A 21355-nucleotide genomic window follows, 5' to 3' on the forward strand; every position below is an offset into this window, starting at 1 on the left:
CGGGTATAATATCACAAGAGAGTGAGAATTAATTGAAAATAATGCGACATGGGACAGTTTTTCGAAAATTTGTTGTCTGGCAATAGACACGAGAGCCAGCAGGGCTCGAGTAGCTATTGCCCAATGACAACAAATTTTAGTAAAAATGAAGCATTATTTTCTTATTTATTCTTACTGTCGTTACTTAAAGATTATTTTTTAATACGTATATTATGGATATTTTCTTAAATGTGACAATTAGTATAAGAGCTGTGAGACATTTTTGAGTAGGTATTTTAGGCAACCTGAAAATTTTTCAGGTGACTCTTCCATGATAGCCTAATACAAAAATGCCGGTCTGGCTGGAGGGTAGCGGTTATTTTCCCCAAAAATCCCCCCCAAAGTTAAAAAAAGGGTAAAAATTGTTATTACAAAAAATATCATTGACGTGACTTTAAAGTAAATTTAAATATTCAAATATAAAGAAAATAAACAGGCCAGGCGATTTGAGGGCGATTTTAACTCTGCAAGATACTTGCATGGGCGCCCCAGGATTATTTTCAGGGGATGCATCTGAACTTCAGAAGATTTCATCTGAATCTGTACATACTATTAACGAGTATAAAATATACAACTATACATGCAAAGCTATGTACATTCCTTCAGGACAGGGAAGTACAATTATTATTTTGACAGGGTATTTTTTAATATTAAAAATAAATATTCTACAAAGACAGGTTTTTTTTGGTGAAATTTTCCAACTGCCATGTGATCGAACAAATTACGCGTGCATATAAATGAAAAGCGCTATAGGTAAACAGGAGTGTGAGAAAGAGCGTATACCGATAGCTGTTTGCGTCCTCTGTTGTACCTGAGCGAGTCCGTTCGCTCGAGAAAAATCACGTGACCTGGCGATCCCATGTTGTTGTGCCTCGAAACGTCAGAGTAATTATTATATATTATAGTTTTTTAAGTAAAGTCGGGTCCATAGATATTTCGCCCGTCGGCAAATTCAAACAGATAACATTTATATTGTTATGAAATTCGAGTAAACCAATGTCCCTTTGATTAAGCACACGCCGGTATTTTTACAACCGGGTTACTCATTGTAAATCAATCAAGTTGAACACTTGAAAATGTATACTTGGGCATTAGTACAGTTAAAATTGTTAGACGATTATATTTAGATGAAATATTAAGCAATATAATTGAAACTTTTTTCTACTTTTAAGGACAAAAAAGCAAGTTCATTAGCGGAACGTGATTCAAAATTATTCTGCAGATTATATTTGAAGCAATATTTGATTAAAACATCTCATTTTTGGTGGTAAAAATATATTAAATACATATATTAATTTGTCTGGACTAAAGGTGGTCAAAGATGGTCTGGAGTTATATTTTTGTTTGAATTTGCCGACGGGCGATAGATAGATGGTGTTTACTTTAACTTTTTCTTAATTAAAGGAAAATAATACGTACTATACAATAGATTTTGCAAATATAATAGAAAAAGACAGATTTATTATTATAAAGATATAGGTAGAAAAGTATAAAAGTATAAACTAAATTGATTCTGTGTCCGAATCTTGTACTTCTTCTTCAAACTCCTCATCTGAGCTTAAATATTCACTGTCTTCTTCTTCGTCAGACTCCCCTTGAGACTCAGATTCCTCTTCTACATGATCTGCAAATAGTTAATATGTATTTAGAATTAATTAAAAATTAATTAGTGATTAATTAATTGAGTTGCTACGTATTCTCTGTCCTTTTATACGGAGTCGAAGCCTGGAGAATCACGGGCGCATCTGAAGATAGACTTGCCATTGTTGAGATTTGGTGTTATCGAATAATGTAAAAAATATCATGGACGCAACACGTAACAAACACGGAAACATTAATAAAGATAAAAAGTCAAAAAAATACTCAACACTATGAAGGAAGGAAAAATGAGCTACTTTGGTCATATACTAAGAAATAAAAAACATGATGTAATTTATAATATAAGGAAAAGTATTAAGTATTAGTTATACATTAATTTTTAATTAATTCTAAATACATATTTACAACTATTTACAGATCAGGTAGAAGAGGAATCTGAGTCTCGAAGGGAGTCTGACGAAGAAGAAGAGAATGAATATTTATTTTGGCTCATCTTTCTTTCCTTTATAGTGTTGAGTATTTCTTTTGCCTTTTTTATCTTTCTTAATGTTTCCGTGTTTGTTACGTGTTGTGTTCATGATATTTTTTACATTATTCAATAACAGCACATCTCAACAATGGCAAGTCTTTCTTCAGATGCGCCCGTGATTGTCCAGGCTTCGACTCCGTATAAAAGGACAGAGAATACGTAGTAATTCAATTAAATTATCGCTAATTAATTTTTAATTAATTCTAAATACATATTACAACTATTTACAGATCATGTAGAAGAGGAATCTGAGTCTCGAGGGGAGTCTGACGAAGAAAAAGACAGTGAATATTTAAGCACAGATGAGGAATTTGAAGAAGAAGTACAAGATTCGGACACAGAATTAATTTAGCTTATACTTTTATACTTTTCTACCTATATATTTATAATAATAAATCTGTCTTTTTCTATCATATTTGCAAAATCTATTGTATAGTACGTATTATTTTCCTTTAATTAAGAAAAAGTTACTTAAAAAACTATAATATATAATAATTACTCTAACGTTTCGAGACACAACAACATGGGATCGCCAGGTCACGCGATTTTTCTAGAGCGAACGGACTCGCTCAGGTACAACAGAGAACGCAAACAGCTATCGGTATACGCTCTTTCTCACACTGCTGCTTACCTATAGCGCTTTTCATTTATATGTACGCGTAATTTGTTTGATCACATGGCAGTTGAGAAATTTCACCAAAAAAAATTCTGTCTTTTTTAGAATATTTATTTTTGATATTAAAAAAATACCCTGTCAAAATAATAATTGTACTTCCCTGTCCGGAACAATTTTTACCCTTTTTTTTTTAACTTTGGGGGGGATGTTTGGGGAAAATAACCGCTACCCTCCAGCCAGACCGGCATTTTTGTATTAGGCTATCATGGAAGAGTCACCTGAAAAATTTTCAGGTTGCCTAAAATACCTACTCAAAAATGTCTCACAGCTCTTGGACCAAATTGTCAAAACTAGGAAACTGGTTGCCATTAAACAGACACAATCTAAAAAAAATTCTATCGGTTATTTTCTACAGTAGATAATTCTCAATATAATTTTAATCTGATTGGACAGAATTAAACACGTGATCAAATATCTTACTATTGGCTCCGTGCGTCTCCCCTCTACGTACAGTCACGTGATACGCTGTCAGATTTTGTAAGGACGTTTTAACATTGAGTCTTATGGGATTATTTTGTTAAACTTGAATATTTTATTTTGTAGTGATAATAACCGAATACAATTGTTAGAATTCATTAGTTATTAATTTATACTGTAATTTATAGTGCAACAAAATATTTTCTTTTTCGTTAATAAATATTTATTGACATAAACTGCGATAGTGAGGTTATGCATACAAAATCAAACTGATAATCAATATTGGAAAGTGAAGAATTTATACTGCGTTTTTATTTTCTGTTTATATTAATACATAATATCACTAGCGTGACACGAAATTTTTTTAAATGTCTCATTTAAACATACACAAAGCGTCCTTATAAAATTTCAAAAAACCGCCACCATGAGCAGGTCGGTCGATTTTGCTTTGACACTTTGTTAACGCTCGGAGCGAATACGAGTGGAAGTTAAAATCATTAAAAAATAATCAGTTTAATTTTTCTGCCTTTCTAGCTTTCTATTGGTCAGAATCTCCTATGAATGAAATCGGCGGGATACGGATTAAATAAACGCTATGTCTAGATACACGCTAGCGTGTACGCAAATAAAAAAGTTAGAATACACGCGAGTTAAACTTCATAAAGCTATAGTGACGTCATTATTTAGCGTGCGCAGTGTTTGTTTGATAGAAAAATATTTGTTATTAAGGGAAGGGGAAGGGAAGCAGAACTATTCAGATGTTTCAAACTTAAGTGTAATAAATCAATGTGTATAATATAAAAGTATATATTCAGGCTAGCAAAATAAATATGTATTTAGTTGACATGACATTTAGAAAATATTGTTAAAATAATTTTTATACGTAAGTTAATTATTATTGTGAAAGCTTTTGGTCTTATCACTTATGACTAAAAAATTATATATTAATTTATAGTCTCTTATCTTTTTCATACTGTTTTAAAATGTTGTTAAACTTATTAAAGGCCGCGTCTCACCATCAAATAATTTGATCAAACAGTTTGAGCAAACTTGACGTACTTGAGGAAGTACGTCAAAGTGACGTCACAATTGCAGTTTTTTTGAAATTCTAAAAATCTGTGCTCTCACTATCAGTCTAGTTTGATAAAATTTTTTGTATTGAGTTGTCTAACTTGTTTGTACTTTATTTAAAATTAAAATTTTTCATTATTATCCACAATGAACACTCAGGATGTGACGTCACTAACTGTCACTTTCAGTTTGCTCAAACCAGTTTGATCAAATTATTTGATGGTTGGACGCGATTAGAACTACCTTTGTCCACACTCCATAGTTAATTTAAAAATAAACACTAAACAAATAAAAAATAAGAAATCTACTAATCAATATTAAAGTGTAAACACAACGCGATTAAACAAATTCTTCCCTCACGCTGGCACTCACGGTACTTACCAGTACTTACCACAGCATACACGCGGCTCAAGTTAGCGTGTACGCAAAAAACCAGTAACAGTGCAAGCTAAATAGTGACGTCACTGACTTGATGACGTTTAGCGTGTACCTAACTTTTTTTATTTGCGTACACGTTAGCGTGTACCTAGACACAGCGTAAATAAACAATAAACGCAAGCACAGAACATAATATACCAGAGTGACTTATTCCAAATATGACAGACGTCATAACTATGCATACTGTGTGTTTGTGACGTTGACGTTGTGTCAAACGAAATGTCAAAAGCAGTAGATAAATAAATTTTATAGAAGTTGCTGGAGCTGGAGAAGATAAATTAATAAAATATGGGTATTACAGACGATGTACATCTTCCCACTGAAGAAGAATTAACAGTTCAAGAAATCCCTTTATCCGGCCCAGCACTTAAAGCGGGTGCCTTTCATGTAGGAAAAACTTGCGAATGGGAAAATAATGTGAGGTTAAGTATTACCTAATCAATTCAATACCCTATATTTCTGTTTTTTAGGAGTTTATTCTCTGTCGCGATGAGTTGAAAGATCCAAGAAAATGTATAAATGAAGGTAAAGCAGTTACCAGCTGCGCCATGAACTTCTTTAGAAAGATTAAAGCAACTTGTGCAGATGAATTCATGCAGTATGTAAACTGTCTTGACAAATCTAGCCCTGATCAGGCCCTTGTACCGTAAGTACTTACTCTTATGTGCAGAATGTCGTTTAACATAATGTGCAAATATCTGTAAATATATTATATTATTAGCTACAATCTTTGAACTTCTGTGTAAAAATATTTTTATTATTTTATTTATCAAGGGGCAATCACCCAATTAAAATACAGTATAAACATTAATCACAGGAGATTTATACCCTAACCTAAAGTAAATTTAAAAATTTTAATCATACAAACTAAGAACATTAAATAAAGATTAACAAAAAATGTACAAAACGCAAGGACATCAAGTTATCACACACAGTTTTTAAGCTGAGCTTTAAATTCATTTGGAAAACTATAACAATCTAATCCTTCCGAATATTGGTTAGCAAACCTAGGTGTTCTGGACATGAAGGAGTTGTGTCCGTAGTTAGTGCGATGGGGTCTAATGTAAAAAGGTTGATTTAGCCTCGTTTGTCTACTGGGAAATATCTATCTATCTAATCAGCCCTAAACATCCATCCTTGGATATAGGTCTCCTCTTCCTTCTTCCATGCCTCTCTATCTTGGGCAATTTGCATCCATTTTGACCCAGTGTGTTTCTTCAGGTCATCTGACCATCCCATCTGTGGCCTTCCTCTTTTTCGTCATTGTGGTTCTACGGTCTCCAATGTATCTTAGTCCATCTTTCATCCTTCTGACGTAGGGTGTGTCCGGCGAACTTCCATTTAAGCTTTGCTACTTGGGTAGAGACATCTTTCACTTTTATTTTGTTACGGATCCATTCGTTTCTTTTCCTGTCTGATAGTTAAATGTTCAGCATTTGTCTTTCCATGGATCTTTCTGTCTGCTATTTTTTCCATATTTTCTTTTGTAAACGTCCATGTCTGAGAGTCATATATTAGAACAGGGAGTATACATTGATTGAATACTCTTGTTTTTAGGTATTGCGGGTATTTTCTGTTCTTTAGAATATAAGACAGTTTTCCGAATGATGCCCAGGCCAATCTTATTCTTCTCTTTATTTCTTCGGTTTGATTTTCTTTATTTAATCTAGTGATTTGTCCTAGATATATACAGGGTGAGTTTTTAGTACAGGATCGGTCGATAATTCTATTATGGTACACAATATCGAAAAAAGTTATGTAGAAAAAATGTAGGCAATGCTATTCTCCAGGCTTGGAAAATATGTCCATTTCTACAGGGTGATCAGTAACTGTGTGGTATATCAAACATATAATTTTTTAAATGGAACACCCTATATATTATTTCATATTAAAATTTATATTCCTCTCATAATTCCTGTTCATAAAATATAGGGTTTTGCATTACTATACAGAGTATTTAACAAGTTATCACCATTTTTATTTCGAAATCCCTATGAGATTAACACCATGTATATAAAGAACTAATTAATTCATGAACAATAATTTGTTTTCTATAAGAAGATAAACAATGCACTGTAGTTTGTAAATTAAGTTTAATTAAAATCATTGACGATTATTTGTATACAGGGTGAACTACAAAACTAAATTAAGATTTTCTCAATTTTTTAAATGGATCACCCTATATTTTATTTTTTAGACATATTGTACTTATGATATTCTTTCATTTTTATATAGCATTCCCTGTATCTAAACTCATCACTTTCCGAGATATTTTCAGTTATCTTCAAATTTCGGGAACACATTCAATTTTTCTTCTAGAAAAAGTTAGTATTGAGTGATAATATAACAAAATTATTCTTATTCAATAAATAGCTGTTTTTTTTTGAAAAATGACTTTGGCAGAGCCAATTAGCCAGACTTGTTTCTGATTGATTGCAGATTCATAGTCATAAATTTCTTATAACATAAGTACATTCTACAATTTTATTTTTATAGATACATTGGTACATTGTGTAGCTTTTTTTTATTTTGTTTTTTTTTAATTATTTTACTGTGTTTTTTTTTTAATATATATTTTAATATGTGCGAAAAACACTTTTTTACTTCTTTTTTTTTTCTATTCTTTTTCTATTCAATAAATAGCTAAAAAATATATAAAGCATAACAATATGCAATGAATATATCAATAAATGTAATATTAAGGAAATATCATATTTCCCTAATATACAAGAATCGTAAAATTCCTACAAAAAATATGTCTTGTGTAGATATAATAATATAACAAGATTATTTTTATTTAATAAACAACTCACACAAAACGTCAATCAAGACAATATACAACTGATGTAACAGTCTTAAGATTGTTATATCAACAGTATTCTAAGCCAAGAAGGTTTTAGTAACACGTTCCTAATTGCAGATTGTGATGCGCAGTTATTAATACTATAATGTTCATACTAATTTTCATTAATATGCATCAAGAAATCTCTACTTTGTTAACACTCATAGTCAAACTAGGTGATCTATAAATGTTTAAGGTGCTATTGTTGGCGATTATTTGATTGGCCCACATTTTTTTTGACAATTGAGGTTTTTACACGACGGTGCTCCAGTTCTTCCAAAATTGATTTTTTCATGTGGGTCTATATAAAAAAATTGTATATCAGAAGCATCCAACAACACCTGATAATATGAAAAATAGAAGCTGATAGAATAAGAGAACAAGAGAAGCTTTTAATGATATTGACTTACAAAAATAGACTTACGAAAATGACTTACTTTAGACTTATATCCTTAACATCACATTAACTGGTACATTCATTAAATATTGTTATGGTTTATACATTTTGTTAGTTATTTATTGAATGCAAATATTTGTTAGATTATTACACAATACTTATTTGTTACCTACGTTATTTTCACTTATAAAAATTAAATGTATTTCCGGCAAATGAAGAACACTAAAAATATCTCAGAAACTAAGAAGTTTAGGTATAGGAGATGCTATAAAAAATGAAAGAGTATCATAAATACAACATTCCTAAAAAATAAATAATAGGGAGATCTATTTAAAAAATTGAGAAAATCGTAATTTTGTTTTGTAGTTTAAAAGTGCTTATAAAATTGGATGTTTTACTAAAAATTTCTTGGCTTAGAATACTGTTTATATGACAATCTAAAAACTGTTACATCAGTTGTATATTGTTTTGATTTATGTTTTATATGAGTTATTAATTGAATAAAAATAATCTTGTTATATTATTATATACAAGACAATTTTTTTGTTGTTGGAATTTTACAATTCTTGTATATTAGGGAAATATGATAATTTCTTAATATCACATTTATTGGTACATTCACTGCACATTGTTATGATTTATATTTTGTGTTAGTTATTTATTGAATAAAAATAATTTTGTTTAATTATCACTTAATACACTAACTTATTTGTACTAGAAAAATTGAATGTACTCCCGAAATTTGAAGAAAACTTAAAATATCTCGGAAACTAATGAGTTTAGGTATAGGGAATGCTATATAAAAATGAAAGAGTATCATAAATACAATATTTTAAAAAAATAAAATATACGGTGATCGATTTAAAAAAATTTAGAAAATCATAATTTGGCTTTGTAGTTCACCCTGTATACAAATATTCGTCAATGATTTCAATTAAACTTAATTTAAAAACTACAGTATATTGTTTATCTTATTATATAAAACAAATTATTGTTTATGAATTACTTCTTTATATACATGGTGTTAATCTCATAGGGATTTCGAAATAAAAATGGTCATAACTTGTTAAATACTCTGTATAATAATACAAAACCCTATATTATATGAACAAGAATTACTAGAGGAATATAAATATGAAAAATATATAGGGTGTCCCATTTAAAAAATTATATGTTTGATATACCACGCAGTTACTGATCACCCTGTAGAAATGGACATATTTCCAAGCCTGGAGAATATCATTGCCTGCATTTTTTCTAAATAACTTTATTCGATATTCTATACCATAATGGAATTATCGACCGATCCCGCACTAAAAACTCACCCTGTATACTCTTTTACTTGTTCTATTCTTGTTTGTGCCACTGTAATTATTAGTTCTTCTTGTTGATTGGTCATGGTTTTTGTTTTACTGTAATTCATCTTCAGTCCTATCTTTGTCGATTGTCTATCTAGTTCTTCCATCATTCTTTGTAATTCTTCACTTCTTTCTGTTATTAATACAATATCAACAGCATATCGTAAGTGATTCAGATATTGCCCGTTTATGTTTATACCCAAGCCATCCCAATGTAGTTGTTTGAACACATCTTCTAGCGCTTGGTTGAATAGCTTGGGCGAGATGGTATTTCCTTGTCTTACTCCTCGGTTTATTTTAATAAGCTCCGTTTGTTTCATTAGCTTAATAGTTGTTGTTGCCTTATCATATACAGTGGAACCTCGATTATCCGTCAGGGCACCGGACCAAGGATATGACGGATAATCGAAAAGACAGTTAACAGAACATTAACAAAACTTAATTGATCAAACGACTAAGTGACCAATCAATGTTCGAATTTGAATCAAATTTAATTATGGTGACACACTGATATTGACTGTAATAATTATTGTGCTGTGAATTTTTATTTTCGACTTGCGATTCTAAAAATAGAACTCTAAAAGCAGGGTATCATTTCAGGTATCACCTATTTAAATTGAAATTTAATCCAGAGCCCTGAATAAGAACAAAAATTATTTACATAAAAAAATGCGGTGGTGGCATAACTGTACGTTCATGCTCAAACAAAATGAATTGATGACTAAATTTTTACTTTTACTTATGTAGTCAATATAACTTATGTAGGTATGGACCCTGACGGTTAACAGAGGTGACAGTTAATAGAGAGACGGATAATCGAGGTTCCACTGTATATTTGTAATTAAGTCAGTATATCTGTAGTCTATTCTGCTGTTTTGTAGGGAATTCTTTACTGCCCAGTGTTCCACACTATCAAATGCTTTTTCGGAGTCAATAAATGCCATGTATAGCGGGACATGATATTCGTTAGCTTTTTCGCTTAATATCTTCATCGTTAAAAGGTGGTCACTTGTACTGAAGCTCTTTCTAAATCCGGCTTGTTCTCTTGCCTGGTATCCATCTAATTTAGTTGTCAATCTGTTTGTTAATATCTTGGTTAATAGTTTGTACATCACATTTAGTAAAGTTATGGGTCTGTAATTCTTTAGATCTACTGGGAACATGGAGGCTAATTTTCTCCAATAGTTGAGGACCAAAATTATTGGAGTGTAGTATATTGTAAAACATTGTGAGATCCTTAAGCATGCGACGGATTTGGAGAGAGGTTATGTTGAGAGACTTTTCTATATTAGAATAGTTAATTTCATCAACCCTCTGGTTTTGTTTAAATGCAACAAATTTTAAGAACTTGTGCTGAACTCTCTCAATAGCTAGAATATGGGTGTTATAGTGTGGAGACCAAACACATGAACAGTAATCTAGGTGAGGTCTCAGAAGTTAACAATACAATATTTTTATGGATGGGATATTTAGAAAGTCTTTAGCACAACATTTGATAAACCCTAAAAGTTGAAGTGATTTTGAGACAATGGATGAGATATGGGGGATGTAGGATAAGCTGGAATCGAGCTTGGAATTGGAAATTGGATTATAATAAAAGCTGTCTAAAAGCTAAAATATTGGATCATATTTCTGTAAATCCATATGCCAATATTTCTAGTGTATTGATTGGCTCAACTAATAGTACTGGCTAGAAACTAATTAACAAAATAAGAGGCTTATGCCTGGTTGCACCAACAGATCTTAAGCTTAAGACATGTATTAAGCTCAGCTGACTAAACCTACACGTTGCACCATTGAGCCTTAGATCAATTTTCAGCTTGCCACAATGGATTGCCACTTGGATTGCATCTTAAACTTCGTCTCAGTTAAGACGTACTTAGATAAAAATCGAAAACTGGATCTATAAGCTGCTGGAGCTTAAGATTTTTTGGTGCAACCAGGCATTAGACATACTAATAAACTCACATCTTCTGTAAAGCCAATAAGGGCCGACTGTTCAATTGATTGATACTCTTCAGATTAAAAATAATTGTCAATTAAACTTCATATTGCATTGTTCAATGCAAGTTTAACACTTAACCACCTGTTAACAAGAGATTAGCTTAATCGCTCAAAAACGAAGGATTAACAGTGTTAACTAGAGATTTGTAACCTTACTTTCTGGTTTTAAATTAAATATTTTCAACACAATTCCAGATTTAAACAACCATAGTTACTGCACTATATACTGTATTATTCTTTGCAGTCGTAAATAAGATTTACAGTAATAATATCTATTGTAATTCCATGTCTATAATAATAATTATGGCTATTGTTAATAATGATGTCTTTGATTTTGATTATGGAGATATAGAGGACAAAGATTTCTTAGCTGTTGTTAATACAATTTCTTTAAAAAAGTCTTTTTTCGACTTTAAAAAAATGTTCTTATATTATTATAACAAAGTGATGCACATAGGCAGCACAAAATAAATTAGATTTCTCAGCACAAAAATAAATAATGCTTTCTACAAATTAATGCGTGGTAATTTAAATACCTATTGCCAAAAGTTTCACTTGTTTTTCATTACGTGTAAAAATCAGGTAACAACAAATTGGAAAAGCTTTTAAAAAGTTTAGGAATTTTTTGGGCAGAAAATCAAAAGAAAAAACATTTATTTGATAAAAAAATTTTATTGTTAGATATAAGCTAAAAAATTCAACATAAACATAATATGTTTTTCTTGACGTTAAGTTAGTAGTTCTCTTTCTTTTATTACTTTCTTCCATATGTTGAAATGTAAAACACAAAAATAATCACTGATACTAATTAACACAACAAATTCACATCAATCCTAGAAGAAAATGTAAACACTATGTGACATTACGTCACAAATCATTAACTTTTATAATATGAACACCAACGTTTATACTGCAGAACACATTTTTATGTACAATTTTCATGATGAAATTTGTTCCAAGCCGTTCATTAATAACTGGCAACATTATTACCACATCTGTATTCGGACTTAATAAATCCGAAAGTTGAACCGCATCTGAATTGAACAACTTCTTAAGAAATACTATCTCTATCTCTATCAGCGAGGTTCCTACAGCCTCTGCCGCTTCTCGCATTTCGACCGCCATCGTTTTCTGTCCATCCATTCGTCTTCTTTGATGGCTCTATCTTTCATGATGTGCCGTACATTTTCTTCCCAGGCAACTGAAGGTCTTCCCCTTCTTCTTCTTTGGTGTGGTATGTAATTTAAAGCTTTCTTTGGCCATCTATCTTCATTCATTCGTTTCACGTGACCATACCACACTAGTTGTCTAGTTTCAATTTTATCTACACTGGAATATACAGTATGTGTCGTCCTTCTAATATCTTCATTCCTGATGTGATCTTTTTTAGATATACCACACGCTCTCCTTAGATAATCCATTTCTACTACTTCTATTCTTTTCCTATCTTTTTTTGTCATCTGCCAAACTTCTGCCCCATAAGTCATAATAGGCTCTACCAAGGTACGATAGATTGTCAATTTCGTTTCTTGCCTTATATCTTTAGACCACAGTAGAGAGCTCAGAATGTTTACCGCTTTTTTGCCCTGCTGCGTTCTCTTTTCGATGTCTCTTTTGGTAGTGCCTTCTTTAGATATTATAGATCCGAGATATTTATATTCATTACATCTTTTCGTGGTTCTAATTTCTAACTCTGGATCTTCTTCATCATCCCCTATTTTAAGATACTCTGTCTTTGACATATTCATATTGAGGCCCCATTTTTCATATTCTTTCTTTAGTTTTCTAAACATGTAGTCCATGTCTTCCTCATCATTCGCTACGACTACCTGATCATCTGCAAAAAACAAAGTTGTTAGACATTTACCACCGCCTATGTCTATTCCCATTCCGGATACTTGTTTCCTCCACTGCTCTAGCGATGATTGAATATATATTTTAAATAAAGTCGGAGACAGACAACATCCTTGTTTAAGTCCCTTTGATATAGGGAATGAGTCAGATATAAAGTTTCCTTCTTTAACGACACTTCTTGCATTTTTGTATATATTTGCGATAGCATCCACATACTCTCTACTGAGACCTACCTTCGTCAATGTTTGAAACAGTTTTTTCAAAGGTACCGTATCGTATGCCTTCTCCAAATCTACAAACAATAGGTGGGTAGATAGATTCCTTGCCTTCCGTTTTTCTATTACCTGCTGCAGAACGAATATATTATCAGTGCACGATCTTCCTGCACGAAATCCACTTTGTTCTTCCATGTCTTCGTATTCTGATTCTATTCTTTTCTTTATTATTCGACCGTACAACCTCCCTACTGAGCTGGTAACAGTTATTCCTCTATAATTAGAGCATATGCGTTTATCCCCTTTCTTGAATACTGAGCTGATGTATCCAACATTCCAATCATCAGGGATATTTTGTCCTTTTAAGCATTTATTAAATAATTGAACCAACATCTCATGTAATATGTTTGGTCCGTACTTTACCAACTCAATTGGGATGTCTCCAGGTCCTGCTGCTTTACCGTTTTTAGATCTTTTGAGGGCTTCGCTTAACTCTCCGGTTGTTATCTCAACTATTTGTGTATGTTCGACTAAATCTTCCATTTCGATCTCTTGGAATTTACATCTATCTTCTGTCAGTAAAATCTCATAATGGTGTTTCCACTGTTTAAGATCTATTAACTTTATGTTAGATTTTTCCTTTCCTTCCCTCTGGAGAGACTTTATTACCTTCCACGCTTGCCCAACTCTTGTTCCACCCATATACCTATCCACTTCTGCGCATTTTCGGTCCCACATCTCATTTTTACTTTTCACTACTTCTCTTTTTACATCTCGATTTAATGCTGCATATCTCTTGTGATCTTCCTCCTTTCTTGTTGACATCCATTTCTGATAAGCAGTTTTCTTCTTGTTTACTAACGTTTGCATATTCTCCGACCACCATTCTGTATTTTTTATTTCATGTTTGTATTTATACCCCAAAGCTTCACTTGCAGCCTCATGAATGTATTTTTTAATTTGCTGGTATAATTCTTCCGCTGTTATATTTTCTCGTCCCACATTTTGTAATTTTGTGGCCAGTCGTAATTTATATAGAAATTTCGTTGAGTCTTCTTTCAAGCTTTCTAGGTTATATTTATGAGATCTTACTTCTTGTCCCTTTTCTATATTCTGTACCTGAGTATTATTGTTTTTGCGATAGTTAACTATCACGTTGGCCATAAGTAAACGATGATCGGATCCACATTCTGATCCACGGTATACCCTTACGTCAGTGGTTTTCAGCTGGGAAGTTTGACGTTGAATTACATAGTCGATTATCGAGCGCAGATTCCTAGTAGGAGAAATACTATTTGAATCAAATTTAATCATGGTTTACTCAAGGGGAGGGTGTGGTTTGAAATCAACATTTCAAGAACATTTTTAAGATTTCTTGAAGTTATACTTCTTTACGATCGAGAGTGAAATTTTATAATGCCGGGCGCATGCGCACACAGACAGTATGTATTTCGTTGCTAATCTTTCAAGATATGTATCAGCGCTGTCAGCGCAAATAAGTCATATTTTATATCATATAAAAGGATATGTTAGTGTTCTTAGTAAATTTATTATTCATTATAATTTTTGTGTCTTTGGATTTGTCTTCCTCGGGAATAAGATATTTTATAAAAATAGTAAGTATATTTAAAGTATTTTTGTATTAAATTTGTCAGTATGTATGAGAAATCTTGTAACCTGTCAAAGCAAAAGGGATATAGTTCAGTGGTAGAGCGTGTGGCCGGAGATCAAGAGGTCCCGGGTTCAAATCCCGGACGATTCATATTCTTTTTTTTTATATTTTTGGTATCGTTTTAATAAAATTTTTTTAAAAGTGGTAGGTAAAGAACGTTAGTTTAATATTTAAATAAAATACAAATAACCTGTTAAGTATATTAATTTCGTTGAAATCATAATAATAGAAGTATAACTTCTTACGTGCGTACAAAGTACACACAACACTCCTTTTTTAAACTATGGTATGTACCACTATTTTATTTTTGAATTAAATAATCACATTAGGTACAATTCAAGGAAAAATATGCCAACAGCAGCAAATTTTTACAGACACCTCCAAAAAAATGGATTTTGCGGTGGACATCAAAACTCGTCACTGGATCATGTGAAATAAAGAATTCAAAAAGATTTTATTAGCTTATGAGTTTCTCGAGGTACTATTGTCGAGTTTTTTTATTTTTAACGATTTTTGAGTTCCCGGAACTCGGAAGTCAAAAAAGTGGAATCATTTGTAACAAAAGGGCAAATATCAACATATTTATTTTTGTTAAACAAAAAATAAGCATAAAACCAAATATATCTCGACAGTGTTAACTCACTAAATGCCCAAAGAAAATGGGTCCCGGTGAATTCGTAACTATTTTAATCCCCCATCCTAATTACAGGCCAATTGGTAACTCTGGCCCTCAGATAATTTTTCGGTAACCAATCAACTACCGCTGAATTTGTAACTAAATAAAGGTATAATCTTTATACTTGACTTGAAATAAACATATGGGAAATCTCTGCTTTTAAATTATCAGATGGATTTAAATAATTTATCATTGCTAAACATCTAAATTTTGTTTTTACAAATACTTGATAAAAACCAAGCGCGTGTAGAGCTATACTTGATGGAAATAATATTTATAACACGTGGTAATGAAACACTATAATATTGTTTCAATTATTTTATTAAGATATTTCAATTTTTGCTATTTTTTATAGGTACATTATATAATACAAATATAATGTTTTTAAGCAAACCAAGAAACATTCGGTTTATATTTAAGGTATTAGATTTAATCAATGGTTTCGAATTCACCCGAAGAAAGTTTCGAGTTGGCAGGTCAGGTAATAGAAAAGTTGCGAATTGGCAGGTGTACATTTTGATTTGAACATTTTTGTCATTAAAAGTTACGAGTTGGCGCGTGTCCAAGAAAATCTATGCAAAATTTCAGGTGGATCGGCTGAGTAGTTTTTGAGTTACAATGTTCACTACCTTTGAAAGAGAAGTTTTGAGAAAAACGCGTTTAAAGTTTTGGGTACATTCCATGTCAAATCACTCAGGCAAAAAATTTTGGATCTCCGATTTGTCTGAAGATTGGTATAAATATAGCTTCTACGGGACGTAAAAATAAGATATTTAAGATCAAAAAATCTTTTTCTTCTTTTTTTCTCAAAATGTTATTTTATGCGATTTTACAGTGATTTGGTGTTTATTTAAACAAATTTGCATTGTCTGTCGTAAAGTATCAATGAAAAACATAATATTTTAATAGAAATGACTTACAAATGTCATATGGCATTATAACAAGTTATTTTGAATCAAAACAAGTTTTTGATCAAATTTTATAGTGTAAAAAACGTTAAAATACCGTTTGTTACATTTTCCTCCATTCACAAAATAGGTACATCATCATCGATTTGGCTGAAAATTTGCCCACAGATAGACAAAACATAGAACTTTAAGTGGTGAGAAGGATTTGAATTATATTACAATACCAAAAAAGTTACATGCAGTAATATCAGACTCAAAAGTATATATTAGTCCAGTCGGGATAGCATTTGACCTTGAATGCCGAGCTGCCCAAAATGTTATTTTTCTGATCTTTAGGGGAGTCAATAGTAGCCTAAATTTAAAATCACGAATGAATTCCTCCGTTACGTTAGCCGCCATCTTGATTTTAAAGGAGGACCTGTTTTGCTCAATATCTCCGCCATTTTTAACTTTTCGACAAAAATGATAGGAACTGAAATTGTTCCAAATAAATCGTATTTACAATTATTACTATTTCTTTTTAACAATTTTTGTCGTGAGGTCGATATTTTCGAGTTAATTGTACTTACAGTAGACGCCTATATTTTTGACTATAATATTGCATGTAACTTTTTTGGTATTGTAATATAATTCAAATCCTTCTCATCACTTAAAGTACTATATTTTGTCTAATTGTGGGCAAATTTTCAGCCAAATCGATTATGATGTATTTTGGGAATGGAGAAAAATGTAAAAAACGGTATTTTAACGTTTTCTACACTATAAAATTTGATCAAAAGCTTGTTTTGAATCAAAGTAACTTGTTATAATGCCATATAATGACATTTTTGAGTCCCTTCTATTAAAATATTATGTTTTTCATTGATACTTTACGATAGAAAATGCAAATTTGTATAAATTAACACCAAATCACTGTAAAATCGCATAAAATAACATTTTGAGAAAAAAAGAAGAAGAAGATTTTTTTACCTTAAATATCTTATTTTTACGTTCCGCAGAAGCTATATACCAATTTTCTGACAAATCGGAGGTCAAAAATTTTTTTTGCTCCAAAATTGAGTGATTTGAAATGGAATGACCCTTTGACAACTTTTATTTTCAATTTCTTTTTGTCTGTCAAATCGTAAAGAGGAGCACACCGGAATATGTTGTTCGAATCGCAAAGTAATCTACAAAAGAGAAGGGCAACAGCTGTTGAACATTTCTCATTACGCTCAAGCGTACTGGCGCGAAACCGCGGCAAATCGGGTCGAAGGTAGGGATATTCAACTTGCTGTATCTTTGGTAATAGGTATTACTCCGATCAATCTGAAATTTTCTAGGAGTATTGTTGTAGTTATAGTTATGCACTTTCATATACAATAATTAAAAAAAGTCGAAAATTTCAAACACCCCCCCCCCTTTAATTCATGAGTTAACTATTGATTCAACAACTGGTCCTAAATCTATCCATCCATTAACTACTGTTGTAATAATAGCATAAATCTTATACAACTATATGCTGGGTGGTGAATCATCAAAGAGGCCATAGTTTGATTCCTGCTTTCCTAATTATTTTACATCAAAAGTCATGAAAAACTATTTGTAGAGGACTAAAATCTGTATTAAAAACAAATGTTTTTTCAAATTATTCTTCAAATTAGGCACATTCCAAAATGTTGCAAATATATAATACATTTGTCAGAGTATTATTAGTTCAATAGTTAGTCATGCCGATAGACTCTAATAACCGCCTTGCCAAGCCCACAAATGCGATGGAGAGACAATAAATGGTCAGGTAAGGTAAGACCCACCTCAGTTTGTAGTGCTACAAAAAGAAGCTGAATTTTGTTGAGAATGTCAATTTTGGGGACCCAAAAAAAGTAACAAAGTTTGCCACTACAACCCCCGGGCGTCCTCCTAAAATCCCCCTCGTAGGGTGAAAATGGAAAACATTGATTTACCAACAATCTGTGTGCCTAGAAAAAAATGTTTTAAACAACAAGTATCTGAGATTTTGAACAAAAATGTCTGTTAGCACTTTTTGTGTATAATGAACTGTTCTCTTAGAAACAAATTCCATCCATTGCCCTCTTCCAGGAAGTATTTCCCATGGCGTGAGATTATTTATAATATGATAGTTTAAATCCAGAGTTTTTTATGCATATTTCAAATGCCGCATAGTTGTTACCAAAACTCAATATTGAAATTCCATGTATAGTTATTTCATTGAAGAGTAGGCTGTAACATTGGAAATTCCATAGTGAACAGTCAATAAAAGTAATAAATTTTATTGATTTATTGATCTCATGAGAATTATAATCAGGCAACTTTTATTTGAATCGTTTATTTCAGAAACCACCTAAGTGCGCTTTTTTCAACCTTCGGAAAACTAAAAAAAAACTGTTTTACAGCTTAAATATAGGGCTAGTATCCTTCAAATATTTTTACCAAATCAAAAACATGGGATCCCTAGCGGCAACTGCTATTTCGTTCGTTGCAATCCGTAGCTGCACGCCGGGGTTTGTCCTGGTTGGGTCAGAGAGAGCAGCATATGTGCCTCCTGATGAGAGACTAATAAGTTTCGAAACCGGTAGAGGACTGCGTTCTCTGATTGAACTAGAATATGATGCGGCAAATTTAGCTTGTTTGGATGATTTTTAGAGGTCAAATCCCTGATGATTGGAATAATAATACGTTATAAATATACGTTAATAATATGTTATTATATTTTTGCCAAATTTTGGAATACATATTTTTAATTCGTAGAATGTTTTGTGTTTGATGGCCTTAGCCGAGCCAATTAGTCAGACATTTTGATATTTTAAAACAAACACATTTTTTGCAATCGGAGGAATTTTTTCTGTATTTCTAACTCTAAATTACTATACTACAATTATTTAAATAATTCACTATTTTGATTGTATATATTTTTGTAATTATATTTATAATTATATTTGTAATTTTTAATTTGATTTTTTTTTATTTTTAATTTAACATTTGATTTTTATAAAGATTTGTCCTTTGCAAATAGATTTTCATGACCTTTGATGTAAAAGAATTACTGAAGAAGGAATTCAACAGTTTAGAATTTCCAATTGACTTTCCCAGGGCCTGTTGACGATTCATCATCTGGTTTATATTAGCATTTTATATTTTCAATATACATACATACAATATTATTATTACTTAAATATATTTTTCTATATGTTTCCTTATAATCATTAGTGATTTTATTTTCAGATGTAGAAAAACTCAAGCCGTTTTTGATAAATGTGTAAAAGATAATCTAGGTTTAGACAGACCCCCTTATGATTACTTTAATCGCGTGCATGTACATAAAACTGAAAGGCCAAGACCACCAGTGGAAGGTAAAACTGTTTACGAAGATGCTACTCCCGGACTTCCAGAGGATGTACCCAAGCCTGAAGCTAAGTATGGTTCCAGATATCTCTTCATGTGGTAAAAAATGGGAGTATACACAAGAGTTGTGTATTGTGTGTAGTTTCTACTTTATTTAGTTCTATTGTAAATAAATATTATGTTATATCTCCTTTTTTTATTATTACGCCAGTCAATGAGCAAAAACAGGACACCCCCTTCTCGGGGGTGGAACATTTTTTGGTCAAAATAACCATGGAAGTGTGTAGGTAAAAACTATTCTATATTTTTTGATAACATGTCACCTTTTCGGGCGGTTAAAAGTAACGAAAAAAAAACGACATAAAACATTTTTGTAGCTTATGAAAAATCAAAGAGATTTGTTTCTTCATAAATCTTCTAGTTATAATACAAAAAGAGATATGGTAGGTAAAAACAGATTTTTTTGGTGCATGCTCAAATCGGTGTGTTCAACTTAAAATAACAGAGAAATAGTCGATTTTAAGAGTATAATGCTACGAATATCTTTTGTAGTGCTTGAAAACACCTTTAAAACGAGCACATCTCCATTACATTCAAATTAAGCGAGATATGGTGCAAAAAAAATGATAACTAATTTATTTTAAGATAAAATACGAAGTATATTTAACCCCTCACCCACCAGATTTAAATGCATCATTTTACTTCTACAATACCTTTTATTACAGTGTTATTACTATGGTCAAAAAGTTGGACGGGTTTGAAATACATGGTTTTTGAAAAAAAAAATAGATTAAATTATACAGCGCATTTTTGAATTTTCTTAAAAATCTTCCTTTTTCTCCATGTAACTCGATAACGATAAAGAGATACAGTAATAAAGGAAAAAACAACATTGTTACCTGAAAAAACCTACATTTTTGTACTATATCTTTTTTCATTTTCGTTACATCGAGAAAAAGAAAGATTTTTAAGAACATTTAAAAATGCGCTCTACAATTTGATCTTGTTTTTTTAAAAAACATTTGGATTTTACAGAATTTTTCAGCATGCACCAAAAAAAATCTTTTTTTACCTACCTTATCTCTTGTTGTTCTGAAGCTATTTCCTTGTGGCATTTTTATAATTAACTATTTTCAATGGGAAATAAGCCACAATTTTACCAAAAAAATGATTTTATTAACGTTTCGACGCCCAAGTCGGGTGTCGTTGTCAAAATACAAAATAATACTAAATTAAACAAAAATGTTGTTGCTTAGTAAAAATTCTTCTAATAATTTATTTAATCTATTTTAAATTATAAATAATATTAATAATACAT

The 21355-nt window shown here is 31.4% G+C and overlaps 1 protein-coding gene across 1 annotated transcript; it reads left to right on the forward strand.

The window, feature by feature from the left end:
- The first annotated feature begins 4962 nt into the window (after nucleotides 1-4962).
- LOC114329355 (NADH dehydrogenase [ubiquinone] 1 alpha subcomplex subunit 8) lies at nucleotides 4963-20223 on the forward strand. The gene is made up of 3 exons (XM_028278418.2): nucleotides 4963-5186; nucleotides 5240-5415; nucleotides 19918-20223. The coding sequence occupies exons 1-3, from the start codon at nucleotides 5058-5060 to the stop codon at nucleotides 20138-20140; spliced, it is 528 nt and encodes a 175-aa protein (XP_028134219.1). The 5' UTR covers nucleotides 4963-5057; the 3' UTR covers nucleotides 20141-20223.
- Nucleotides 20224-21355: the final 1132 nt, after the last annotated feature.

The sequence above is a fragment of the Diabrotica virgifera genome, chromosome 4 (genome assembly GCF_917563875.1).
Source record: "Diabrotica virgifera virgifera chromosome 4, PGI_DIABVI_V3a".
Taxonomy (NCBI): domain Eukaryota; kingdom Metazoa; phylum Arthropoda; class Insecta; order Coleoptera; family Chrysomelidae; genus Diabrotica; species Diabrotica virgifera.